Source organism: Nycticebus coucang, chromosome 15, assembly GCF_027406575.1.
Source record: "Nycticebus coucang isolate mNycCou1 chromosome 15, mNycCou1.pri, whole genome shotgun sequence".
NCBI classification, from domain to species: Eukaryota; Metazoa; Chordata; class Mammalia; order Primates; family Lorisidae; genus Nycticebus; species Nycticebus coucang.
Window position 1 is genome coordinate 88,221,438 of NC_069794.1, and position 13,305 is coordinate 88,234,742.

At 41.8% G+C, this 13,305-nt stretch overlaps 1 protein-coding gene and 1 pseudogene across 2 annotated transcripts in view; both read left to right on the forward strand.

Moving 5' to 3' along the window:
- Positions 1–1,136: 1,136 nt before the first annotated feature.
- LOC128566626 (60S ribosomal protein L3-like) lies at positions 1,137–2,410 on the forward strand (annotated as a pseudogene). Its single transcript, XR_008374602.1, has one exon. The product of XR_008374602.1 is annotated as a 60S ribosomal protein L3-like (transcript).
- Positions 2,411–6,226: 3,816 nt separating this feature from the next.
- Positions 6,227–13,305, forward strand: part of RFXAP (regulatory factor X associated protein) — a 58,295-nt gene continuing 51,216 nt past the window's right edge. The window contains exon 1 of the mRNA XM_053563338.1: positions 6,227–6,511. Coding sequence (XP_053419313.1) covers positions 6,227–6,511 — 285 coding nt within the window. The remainder of the gene's footprint in view (positions 6,512–13,305) is intronic.

A 13,305-nucleotide genomic window follows, 5' to 3' on the forward strand; every position in this document is an offset into this window, starting at 1 on the left:
TTTTTAAGAGCTATAAAAGCAAAAAGTTATTAACGAACAGACTTCATACAAGTTAAGTATGTATTTGAAGAGATAATGACTGAGACTTTTTCAAAGTGGAACAAAGAAATTCTTAATTCATGAAGCACATGATTCTCAGACAAGACAAGCTGAAACATTTAATAGGAAAACTGCAGAACATAAAAGTCAAAGAGAGAGCGTTAAAAGCATTCAGAGAGAAAAGACAAATAACTTACAAAGAAACAACAGGTAGGTTGTATTAACTGAAAAAGTCACAATGTCTGTAAATTTGGAAAGGAGACTTTCTTACTTATAAAAGGTTATAAACTGCAGACCAGTCATCTTGACAGGCTGGGAGCATAGCTTCAGCAGAAGGCAAAAGAGAGGCACTTAGAGGGAGGAAGGGACAAGACAGAAATTCATGCTAAGCAGGTTGGGCAAGAACATATATTCAACAGGTTATAGGAGGAGGAGCTATGACTGTTCACGAAGGAGACCCATGTGCATGCATATTAGATTTACATGTATGTGAACTATGTCTTACTGAAACTTTGGGGTGGAGATTTGACATTTAAATGCATTATAATTATAATATGTAAAAAGGTGGAATGTAGGGCATAAATCCACTTTCTTTGCATCTTCAGGAGAGTGGTCCAAACCTGTCTGTAGCCAGCAGTCATTTATCAAGAAGAAATTCTCTGTGGATCCAGAATAACTCTCATGTCAAAACAGTAAAAATAGGAGATCACTGGGTAATCAGGTTAAGTAAGTGAAGAAGTCTTCCAGCCTTTTGTCCACCCAAGCTGGCTTTTGAAAAAAATCTAGTAATGATTAGTAAGGGGAAGAGGGATGGGAGCAAAGAGACTTGGTCAGACTCCCATCTCACCCTGGCAGGGAACTTAAAATTGGGGCATCTTTTAGACAAAGGAGTATCTGTTAGTCTGTCAGAGGGGCTTAGGACTTTCGTTTCGGTCTTCATTTGACAACTGACTTCTCAATAACAATAATAGTATTCAGAAAATAGTGGAATAGGAACCTTAAAATTCTGAGAGAAAATAATACTAATTTAAAAACATAACCAGCTAAATTATCTTTTAAGAATGAGAATGGCTCTACGGGCGGGATTTGAGGATGCAATGTCTCACAGGAAGTTCTCAGCTCCCAGACATGGATCTCTGGGCTTCTTGCCTCCAAAGCACAGCAGCAGGCATCAGGGGAAGGTCAAGAGTTCCTCAAGGATGATCCATCTAAGCCTGTCCACCTCACAGCCTTCCTGGGATACAAGGTTGGCATGACCCACATTGTGCGGGAAGTCGATAGGCCAGGATCTAAGGTGAACAAGAAGGAAGTTGTAGAGGCTGTGACCATTGTGGAGACACCACCCATGGTGGTTGTAGGCATTGTGGGCTACATGGAAACTCCTCGAGGCCTCCGGACTTTCAAGACCATCTTTGCTGAGCATATCAGCGATGAGTGCAAAAGGCGCTTCTATAAGAACTGGCATAAATCTAAGAAGAAGGCCTTCACCAAATACTGCAAGAAATGGCAGGATGAGGATGGCAAGAAACAGCTGGAGAAGGATTTCAGCAGCATGAAGTACTGCCAAGTCATCCGCATCATTGCCCACACCCAGATGCGCCTGCTTCCCCTACGCCAAAAGAAAGCCCATCTGATGGAGATCCAGGTGAATGGAGGCACCGTGGCTGAGAAGCTAGACTGGGCCCGGGAGAGGCTGGAGCAGCAGGTCCCTGTGAACCAAGTGTTTGGGCAGGATGAGATGATCAACGTCATCGGCGTGACGAAGGGCAAAGGGTACAAAGGGGTGACCAGTTGTTGGCATACCAAGAAGCTGCCACGCAAGACCCACCGAGGACTGCGTAAGGTTGCCTGTATCAGAGCATGGCATCCTGCCCATGTGGCTTTCTCCGTGGCACGGGCTGGGCAGAAAGGCTACCATCACTGCACGGAAATCAATAAAAAAATTTATAAGATCAGCCAAGGCTACCTTATCAAGGATGGTAAACTGATCAAGAACAATGCCTCTACTGATTATGACCTGTCCGACAAGAGCATTAATCCTCTGGGTGGTTTTGTCCACTATGGTGAAGTGACCAATGATTTTGTCATGCTGAAAGGCTGTGTGGTGGGAACCAAGAAGCGAGTGCTCACCCTCCGCAAGTCCTTGTTGGTACAGACAAAACAGCGGGCTCTGGAGAAGATTGACCTTAAGTTCATCGACACCACCTCCAAGTTTGGCCATGGCCCCTTCCAGACTATGGAGGAGAAGAAAGCATTCATGGGACCACTTAAGAAAGACTGAATTGCTAAAGAAGAAGGAGCTTAATGTCAGGAACAGACTGTACAGCTGGTGGGATCTCAATAAAAGTTGTTTTCTAATGAAAAAAAAAAAGAATGAGAATGAAACAAAGACATTTTCAGACAAACAACCATGCAAGTTTTTAGCTTACTCTCACTAAAACTCTAAAATTTATGCTTTAAAAAAGGAGAGAATATGAGATGCAAGAAAGGATGGTTTGAGAAATATTAGAGTTTTTTAATAACCTTATACATCTTTTCCAACACATTTGTGCTTATGTGAATTAATACAGTATCAGCCATCCTTGTTTCACAGTTGGTAGCATGCTATACACTCATCTTCATTTTGTTTATTTACTGTTGTTTACTTAACATTAAAGCCTGGCAGTATTTTCTGTCTTTCTTTCTTTCTTTTTTTTTTTTTTTAAGACAAAGTCTCACTCTGTTGCCCTGGGTAGACTGTCGCGGCATCATAGCTCACAACAACCAAAATTCAAGAGATTCTCTTGCCTTAGCCTCCTAAGTAGATGGGACTACAGGCACCCACCACCATGCCAGGATAATTCTTCTGTTTTTAGTAGAGATGGAATCTTGTCTTTGCTCAGGCTGGTATCAAACTCCTGAGCTCAATCAATCCACTTGCCTCAGCCTACCAGAGTGCTAGGATTATAGGCATGAGCCACCACACCTGACCACCTGGCAATATTTTCATAGCAATATAAAAATCTAATTCACAAGCACTTTCAAGTCTATGATTGTGTCAAATTTTCTATTGTCCCATTGGATATAGAAAAGTTGCATATCCAAGGTCAAGAGTACACATAGGAGGAGGCTACATAGGGCATGGATAAAGGAAGGCGTGCAAAATTTAAAAGTCACTGTCATTAACATCCCCCACCGTGTGCAATTCAGATCTTATGCTCTTTTCTCGGATACCTGGGCTTCTGTAGGATTTGGACAAAACATCTTGGTAGACAGCTGCATCTATTGTTTTTCTCCTCCATTCTGTAAGTGTGGAGGGAACCTAGCAATAGTGAAAATATTTCAGTCTCCTACCATTGAGACCTTCTCATGCTTGTGTCAGAACCGCTGAGGGGATGGACTGCGTGTTAAGCTTTCTGAAGCCTCCAAAGAACTTCAGACGGGGTCAGCCCTATTAGCAGTAATTTATAATTGTTGGTGGGGATGGTAGAAAAATAGATACATCACCTTAATAATGATGCTCATTAAATAAAATGATGCTTGGTTCTTCAAGGGTAATAAAGTGTGGTGGGTAGCTAAGCTGGAACTGTATTTTCTAGATTCCTTTCCCTGCCTAATTAAATGTTAGCATGGGTAATAGGAGACATTCTGTGAGAGACTTGTAAGGCAGAAGTGAATTAGTGGTCATCTTTTGTGCTAAAAATGTTTGGGCAGTGCACACGGGGGTGTGGCCGCTCACACACATTGTCTCACCTGGTTGGTAGCGACAGAAGATCCTATTGGATCCTTCTTCAGCTTCTCCGACTTCTAAGCCAGATGCATGTCTAACCTCCTGTCAAAGGGCACTGATACCTCCCATGGGACACCCTCACACTAAGGATAGACGAGGTGAGAAACCAAGGCATGTTCCAGCCTTTCCTCAGGGCCTTCAGCTACACAGGTTCCAATTCACACGCATCTTCCTCCGGACTACCTCCTGTGAATTTCGGTCTCCATCTGCAGGTGCAGAAGCAGCATTGACTCTCACGGACTGTCTAAGCAGCTCCCACAATCATAGAAAGTCAATGCGTTTGTTATCTACTGCTGGACAACAGATTACTTCAAAACAACATAAACATTTATCATTTCACGATGTCTGTGGGTCAGCCATTTGGCAGTGGCTTAGCTAGATGGTTCTGACTTAAGGCCTTTCATGAATCAAGATGCTACCAGGGGTCTGCAAATTTTTTCTATAAAAGCCAGATAGCAAATATTTCAGCCTTTGTGGGCCATTTAGTCTCTGCGGAAATTACTTGACTCCGCCACATACAATCCCTAAAGAAATGTCCTTGGCTGTGTTCCAGTAAGCTTCTTTACAAAAACAGACAGCAGACTGGCTGGCCAGGAGGGTCATAGCTGAGCCCTGATCTAAAAGTTTATCTGTGGGTTAAGTACCTGTTTCTAAAGTTTAGTAGTGGCAATTGGCAGGACACTGCGGTTCCTTACCTCTCCTGCCTCAGTGTCTCCATAACATGAAAGCTGACTCCCTCCAGAGTCAGCAACCCAAGGGAACAGAAGTATTAATATCCTTTATGACCTAGCCCCCCAAATCACTAATGCATTGTGGGAGGGATCTACCCACCTGGTCAGAGCACTGCCACTGAAATAATGATCCCTAAATAAATGTAGGGGTCATGGGCTGTCTTGAAGGCTGGCTTCCATAGCCACTTCCGGTTTTGCGTCTCTGATCATACCCTGACTGGTACAGAAGATATACTAATATAAACTTTAATATGTAAATAAACAAAGGCAGTCAATTTGAAAAAGTCTTCATAACATGTTTCATTATAGTCCATGAAAATTCTAAATTAATTCTATTCACACTAGACATACTCTGTCCCCGAAATATTAAATTCCAAGAATATTTATAAATTTCTGCAAATATCCAAGTAAGGAGAAGGAAAACCAGCTTTCCTTTAAAGGAACCAAAATTAAGTTGCTTCCTTGGGCCTCTCTGCTACACTGACCTCCCAAAGACAATGGAAAATGTGTAAAGACTTTGAGAGGGGGCTCGGTGCCTGTAGCTCAGCAGCAGCCACATACATCAGACCTAGTGGGTTCAAATCCAGCCAGGGCCTGCCAAACAACAATGATAACTACAACAAAAATAGCCAGGCATTGTAGTGGGTGCCTGTAGTCCCAGCTACTTGGGAGGCTGAGGCAAGAGAATCACTTAAGCCCAAGAGTTTGAGGTTGCTGTGAGCTGTGACACCACAGCACTCTACCCAGAGTGACATAGTGAGACTCTGTCTCAAAAAAACAAACAAACAAATAAAAAAAGACTTTGAGAGGGGAAATATAACCAAGAATTTTACTCCCAAAGTGGTGTTCATGTGAAGACAAAGACTTAGAAAGGAAAGTATTCACGGATACTTAGCTGACTATGTGGGTTTAAAATTAAGAACCAGGCCAGGCACTGTGGCTCACCTAGTCTATAATCCTAGCACTTTGGGAGGCCAGGGCAGGAGGATTGCTTGAGGCCGGGAGTTCAAGATCAGCCTGAGCAACATAGCGAGATCCCATCTCTATAAAAAAATTTAAAAATTAGCCAATTGTGGTGCTGCACACCTGTAGTCCCAAATACTCAGGAGGCTGAGGCAGGAAGATCACTTGAGCCCAGGAGTTTGAGGTTGTAGTGAGCTTTGATGATGCTACTACTGCACTCTAGCCCAAGGAATGGTGTGAGATACTATCTCAAACAAATAAAATCAAGACCTAAAGAAGATGGTAACCAAAATCAGTTAAGTGTAGAAACTTACATACAAATATAATCACAAAATGTAACAAAAACAAAAATAAGAACAAAATTATTGAAAATAAGTGAATGTAGGGTACAGAGAAGGAATAATCATATGTAAGCAACCTGAGTCTGCTTCTCTGATTAATCACAGGAAGCCTGGAAGTCAGGGAAGAAAGGCAGATACGAAAAGGCAGATAAATCCTGCCTCCTGTACAAGGCCAGGTAAAAATGATGACACCTAAGCTAAGGCCTGAAAGAGCAGCAGGAGTTGGCCAGGAGAATTGTAGAAATTCTGGTGGCAACAACAGAAGCTCACACTGGTTGGGGTCAACAGAAATCAGTTTATGGGAAGGATGTGAGGAGTTCACAGCTGCAGTTAGGGAACTGCAGGGTTAGGTTCATGATGAGCCAGACACAGCAACGCTAGAGATGTCGTCACCAAGGTCAGCCCTGCAACCTCGTCAGAGCACCGCCACCAAGAGAAAGAGCCCAACCGTGCCTCTGCCTCTGCCTCATTCCTCCCCAGATTTGAAGTCTGTGAAGAGATCCAAGTCAGGTCTGCTGCGGCCCAAGGAAAGCAAGACTGTCTTTGTTGGCCTCATAGAGACAACTCAAAGCCCAGAGGAGGTACAGGAAATTGAGACAGTGGGTGCCAGGCAACTCCAGGGGAGCTGGGTCTGGGGAGGGCAGCAGAAGCCTCTCATGAAGAGCCTTGTAAGTTGTATCAAGAAGTCTGGATGTTTTTCCAGATAAAATACTGGGAATAAAAATTTGGAGCAAGGGAGTAACAGATTCAATTTCCACGTTAGAAAGGTGGCTCTAGTTGTAATGTGGAGAGGAAATGGACGGGATTAGCCAGAGACTGCTGCAGAAATCCTTGGATCTCTGGTTCAGAATGTGGTGAGTTCAACGAATAGCTATGGGTTGTAGAGAAATGTGTGAAGTCTCTGAAGGGCAAACCAATAGATTTGGATGGAAACCAATAGATTTGGATAACTGCCTTTGAGGGGATGGAGCAAGAAAGCGGTGGCTTTTGCCTATAATCCTAGCACTCTGGGAGGCCGAGGTGGGTGGATTTCTTGAGCTCATAGTTTCAATACCAGCCCAAACAAGAGCAAGACCTTGTCTCTAAAAAAATAGCTGCGCATTGTGGTCAGTTCCTATAGTCCCAGCTACTTGGGAGGCTGAGGCAAGAGGATCGCTTGAGCCCAAGAGTTTGAGGTTGCTCTGAGCTGTGACACCATAGCACTCTACCCAGGGTGACAAAGTAAGACTCTGTCCCCCCCAAAAATAAAAAATTTAGTACTGTAAAATTTGTATTCCCCCGCCCCTCCAAGTAATTAACATTGTCTAAGCTAGTCATTCCTGAGAACTACATAACTGGTCACTTGGCTCAGAGCCAAATTTGAATCTCATTCACATCAACTAAGTGGACTCCTATTTGTGACCTTCCTTTCCATGATTCTGACTTTCACTATCTACATGTGTTTTACACTGTGTTACATTTGTTAACAGTGTGCACCCATCTTTCTTTGGCATGGTTACTGTTAGTACCTTAACATTACGAAATAAACAAACAAAACCTCATTTTTCTCATATCCTCAGTCAAAAACATTTTCCTGTCTTTCCAGCTTACTGAGGGCTCCATCCCTTCCCCAGGATCTGAGCCTTAAAGCCTCATCCTCAGTCGGGCCTCTCCCTGCCCACCAGTGGCTGTACACAGGCAGAGCTTCTGTGTTTGAGGAAAGTTTTGAATCAGTGCCCCTGCTTTTCACTCCCACTTGTTCTGAGTTAACTCTCTCTCTTGCTGAAACATAAACATGCATTAGCCTCCTAACACTCTCTCCTCACCTCTGTGTACCACTCCTGTCTTACAGCCTGACTATTTTACTTTTCTGCTTTAAGATCCAGATGACTCATCAGTGCTGGTAAATTAGGTACACACTCTTCGTTCTGGCGTCAAAGGTTCCCTCTCAGTATGTTATAATATGGAAAAGCTAGGGACACTTTTAGGATCCCCTCAATTAAGTGACAAATCCACTTCTTTTTTTGCTTCATACTTTTTTCCAGATCCCTGGTATCTTAGTCCATTTCCTGCTGCCATAACAGAATACCACAGACTGGGTAATTTATTAACAATAGAAATTTATTTGATTCATGATTCTGGAGGTTGAAAAGCCCAAGATCCAGGAACCACATCTGGTAAGGGGCCTTCTTGCCGCATCATAGCATGGCGGATAGGAGCAAAGGCGAGAGAGCACACGTCCGTTTATGATAAATCCACTCCTGTAATAATGGTGCTAATCCATTCATGAGCATGGAGCCCCCAAGACCTAACACTTCTGAAAGGCCCCACCCACTCAACACCATTACATTGGAAGTTTCCAATACAAGAAATTTGAGGGACACGTTGAAACTGTAACACCTGACCTCTCATCATGGAGGAAGAGTGAATAATCCAAGCAGCAGATTTGGGAGCTGTGGCTCATTGTCATCCTGCCCTCTTCCTTCTGGGGGTCTGCCTGTCTGCTTAAACCAGGTACTATTGGCCTTTTCCAGCCTTGGCATAAGCCTAGTGCAGCAGCTCTGTCCCTAGGAGTGGAAGGGGCAGGGAAAATGCTGAGATTCTCCAGGATGAGCAAACCCACCTAGATATGAGATTCCGTGGTAGGAATTCCATTATTGCCACACACCTGAGTGAATTTGGAGACCCAAACTAAAACATTTGAAGAATAAGGTTTCTGGAGGCTAAAGAATTTGGTATAATTTAGCTTTGGAGGGACTATACTATGCTCAGGCCATGAAGGGATTTTAAACCTGACAGTTTTCTGCAGTCAATATTGTACCTTATGTTTGATTTTTATGAAGTTGGCTTTAGCTGCTTCTGCCTGAATAAATGAGTATAAGTCTCAGGCTTCCTAAAGATTTTGATCTAGTGGCCTGGTCAAAGCCATTTATCTGAAACACTGACCACTTCAAGTAATCTCAGCGGCTGTAGCCAAACTTAAGCCACACATGCTTTAGCAAGCACATTTGAGATAAAAATGAAAATAATAGGCCGGGCTCAGTGGCTCACACCTGTAATCCTAGCACTCTGGGAGGCAGAAGCGGGTGGATTGCTTGAGCTTAGGAGTTTGAGAAGAGCCTAAGTAAGAGCAAGACCCGTCTCTACTAAAGTAGAAAAACTAGCAGCCATAGTGGTGTGCACCTATAATCCCAGCTACTCAGGAGGCTAAGATAAGAGTATTGCTCAAGCCCAAGAGTTTGAGGTTGCTGTGAGCTGTGATGCCACAGTGCTCTACACAGGGTGAAAGAGTGAGACTCTGACTCAAAGTAAATAAATAAATACAAATTAAAAAATAATAATAATAACTAACTCTGTGGGCAACTATAGATGACTCTGAACAATGCATAGATAGGCCTATGATTGCAGGGATGGTAGAGGGAATAAATCATTAGAAGAGCTTAGTCTCACTGGTGTTACCTTGGATGAGGTGAAGTTTCAGCATGGCATTTGGCTTTTACTAGAATTTTCTCCCACGTCTGCAAAGAAGTAAAGTTCTGCATGGATCACAGACCCTTAACATGTAAGATTCTAGCTTCAAATTGCGCGTGTGAGGCTCATTGTACCAGATTTCACTGACCCAAATTTATTAGGAGCCAAAGAGGAAACTTTAGAGAATTAATCTCCAATTCACATGGCTGGTCAACAGTCTTTTTTTAAATTTCAAATTAATATGAGGAAACAAATTTTTAGGTTACATTTTTCTCACTTCCAAGGTGAAGCTCAAATTGTAGAAGAGCTTTACCCCTGTGGGGGTGGGGGTGCTAAATATCCTCATATTATGCACATAAAGTGAGATCTCACCAGATGTTCTCCCCCCTCCCACCGATCACTCTCACTCCACTTCCTCTCCCTCCTCACCCCTCCCCCTTGCTAAACTGTATTTGTGTTTTATCATTAGTATGAGTGTGAAAGTATTCATATATTGGTTTCATATTAGTATTGAGTACATTAGATACTCTTTTTCCCCATTCTTGAGATATTTTACCAAGAAGAATGTGTTCTAGCTCCATCCAGATAAACATTAAAGATGTAAAGTCTCCATCTTTTTATGGCTGAATAATATTCCATAGTATACATATAGCACAAATTGTTAATCCATTCACGGGATGATGGGCATTTAGGCTGCTTCCACAACTTGGCAGTTAAGAATTGAGCTTCAAAAAACATTCTGGTGCAAATGTCTTTATGGTAAAATGACTTTTGTCCTTCTAGGTAGATACCTAATAATGGGATTGCAAGATCAAATGGAAAGTCAACTTTGGGTTCTTTGAGGAGTCACCATACTTCTTTCCATAAAGGTTGTATCAGTCTGCAATCCCACCAGCAGTGTAGAAGTGTCCCCTTCTCTCCACATCCACACCAGTATCTGCAGTTTTGGGACTTTGTGATATGGGCCAATCTTGCTGGAATTAGGTGATATCTCAAAGTGGGTTTGATTTGCATTTCTCTGATGATTAAAGATGATGAGCATTTTTTTTGTGTGTTTGTTGGCCATTCACCTGTCCTCTCCAGGGAAGTTCAAGTGAGTTAAAAGCCCCAACCACACAAACTCAAGTTAGTTCCGAATTCATTAATTCCATGAACCTGCCGCGGACCGCCAGTCGAATGAGTCTCAGTCCGAGGGCTTTCAGGGCGAGAACGGCTCAGGTTGATTGAAAGGGCGACGCAGGAAAATGACAAACTGCCACACACCAAGGATGATGATGAAAGCAGCTGTACTTTACTGATTTTTAGGCATGGTATTTATACATTTTTGACAATGTCTTACAAACTACAAAAGATATTTTTATGACTTGCTGATGCTTACAAAGTTCTTATCGAGTTTTGTAGATGGGAGTAGTCAACTGTCTTTTCTTAGACAATGTTTCTGCCCGTAAGGGGGAACAAAGGACTGCTGCTTATCAGCAGTTACTCTTTTACTTCTCTTTATCTATGTTTAAACCTTCTTTCTTTGTAAAACTGCTTTGTTCACATTTTGTATTTTTATATTTTTATATTTGATTATGATTTTTATGTTGTTAGTGAATTGATAGTGAATTATGTATATGTTTTAAGTGTATAGTGACAAAATTATAGAGAAAGCAATTTCATAGAAAACTTATTTCAAAGAAACAGTTTCAAAGGGACATAAGGTAGAGATAAGAGACCGGAGGGAGCGGGTATCTGGTAGGAACATCTTAACTTATCATCCCTGCATTCTCTTGATACATTGTTTCAATTAACTGACCTTTATGGTGGGAACGTGTTCCCTTGGAGACATTTAGTCTCCATTGTATAGATGAAGTCATGGATTAGTAAGTCATTATGTTTATTCTTAGTTTCTGAGGACATTCAAGCAACAATTAACCATTCAACTCAACAAACAAGTTTCAAACAGGTTTCAGGGTAAAGGTTATTCAGGCCTTTATGCCGCACCTCATGAATTCTTACGTTCACTAAAAGGCATGCTAGGCAACTTATGCGCTGCTGTTGCAGGCCAGGGGGACCGGGGGCAACGCTCCGGGGAGCACTCACCGCCTTACCACAGTTTTTACAACGCGGACAGAGCCATCCCGCCACGGCTTGATGCCGGGGGTGCGGCATTTCCCCCTTTTTTGTTAATGAAACGTAGCTCAAAGAGGTCTTGGCGAACAGCCTTTAAGGAGGAAAAGACACAACGAAGGAGACAAGGTAACAGTAAAACAACACAGAATATCAAGCATCCAATAATGACAATAAACACAATGTACTGAATCCAGGACACAGGATTTAAAGATTTAAGATTGTCAGAGAGGGATTGAGCCAGTGAATCAAGAGAAGTGCTAGGTAAATGAGCTTCACTGATGGCAGTGATATCTTTTTGAAGAGTATGTAAATCATGTGTAATATCATTGTCCTTCCAGACACCCTGTAGATGAGCTTTAGTTTTGTCCCAGGAAGTGGACATATTATAAGGTAAAGGAGTTACACAAATAGCAGGAAAGGCAGAATGACATCTGGTTTGAAGTTTATGTTGTATAAACTTTATATCTTGTCCTAAGGCTAAAACTACTTCTTCTAGGATGTTAAGTTTTGCTTCAAGTTTATTATCTATGCTGGCTTGAGTCATTAAAGCTAGAGTTATGTTGCTGCTGAGAGAATTAACAAAGTGAGCTGTGTGAACTTCTTGAACCAAAGCAGTAGTGGCTACCGCAAATGTTGTGACTATAGAAATTAAAGCTAAAATACCGAGAATTAAAGCAGCTACAAACCTCTTAGGTCGAATTAACTGATTAACAGTATGTAAAACTTGTAAAGCAGAATTATCATACCAAGGATCATCTTGTAAATCAACAGGTAATAGTACATAAGAGGGTCTTTTAACAATTAAAACAGAATTAAACAAGCGTTCATTGAATAAATCAGTAGAAGTAAGACAATTTGTAACTTTACAAGCGGTACAAGAAATATGATAAGAGTTTTTAGATTGTGTAATAGTTAAATACTTATTTGGAGCTAAAAGTAGAGCATATGGATATCCAACACAAGTTCTTACTGACATTGCATTTGGTTTTGGCATATTAGGTTTCTTTTCTAAAATTAAGTTGGATGCAGCAACAAGTCTAAATAAATCATAGTGTATTTGAGTTTTATTTTTGTCTTGAGCTACCCATATGGGCTCAACTAGACCAGGTGTGAACCATCGTCGTATTGGTTGGGGAGTACCAGACCACTGATACTGATGAAATTTATCTAATTGGTTCGAGAAATATTTATTATGATCAAAACAAGAAGTAGGAGAATAATCCCAGATGACTGTGTTTGAATTTATAGGAGAATGCTTGTTGGCAGCATTTGGGAATCCACAGGAAAGCCAAGTAGGTGTTTTAGTTAATGATGATTCCCAGAATTGATTTTTATTTCTATATTTTTCTTTACAGTTAGGGAGAGGTAATGAGTTAACAGATAAACAGGTTTCATTATAATTAGGACTTCCAATAGTTTGTAACTCATATTCCCAAACATAACGTCTATTTGCATCATGAGGATCTGGAGCATCAGTTAAAAATACCCTGTAGCTAGTAGGTAAACAAAAAGGAGGTGTGTTGCCTCTTAAAGTAAAGCAAATAGGCAAGGAGTCGGCTTTGCCAGTGAAATTAATTAAAGCCGCAGCATGATGTCTGGATTCTGAGTCAGTTAAACCTCCTAAGCGGATAGAATCATTAGAAAGAATTTTTATGGGGTCTGGATCTAGCCAGCCCACAGGGTGTAGCAGTGGAGGATTAGGAACATAAGACCAATAAGCTGCAGTTTCTACCTTAGGAGTAGAGATTAGTGATAGAAACGCAAGAAAGTACATTGTAGGAGTTAGAGGGTTTCCTTGAGATATGAGAAGTTGTTTAGCTTGTTTCACCAGGGCACGGATCTGTGTCCACGTGGTCTTGGAGGGTTTCGGTGAAATTTCCACAGTCGTCCTCATTTG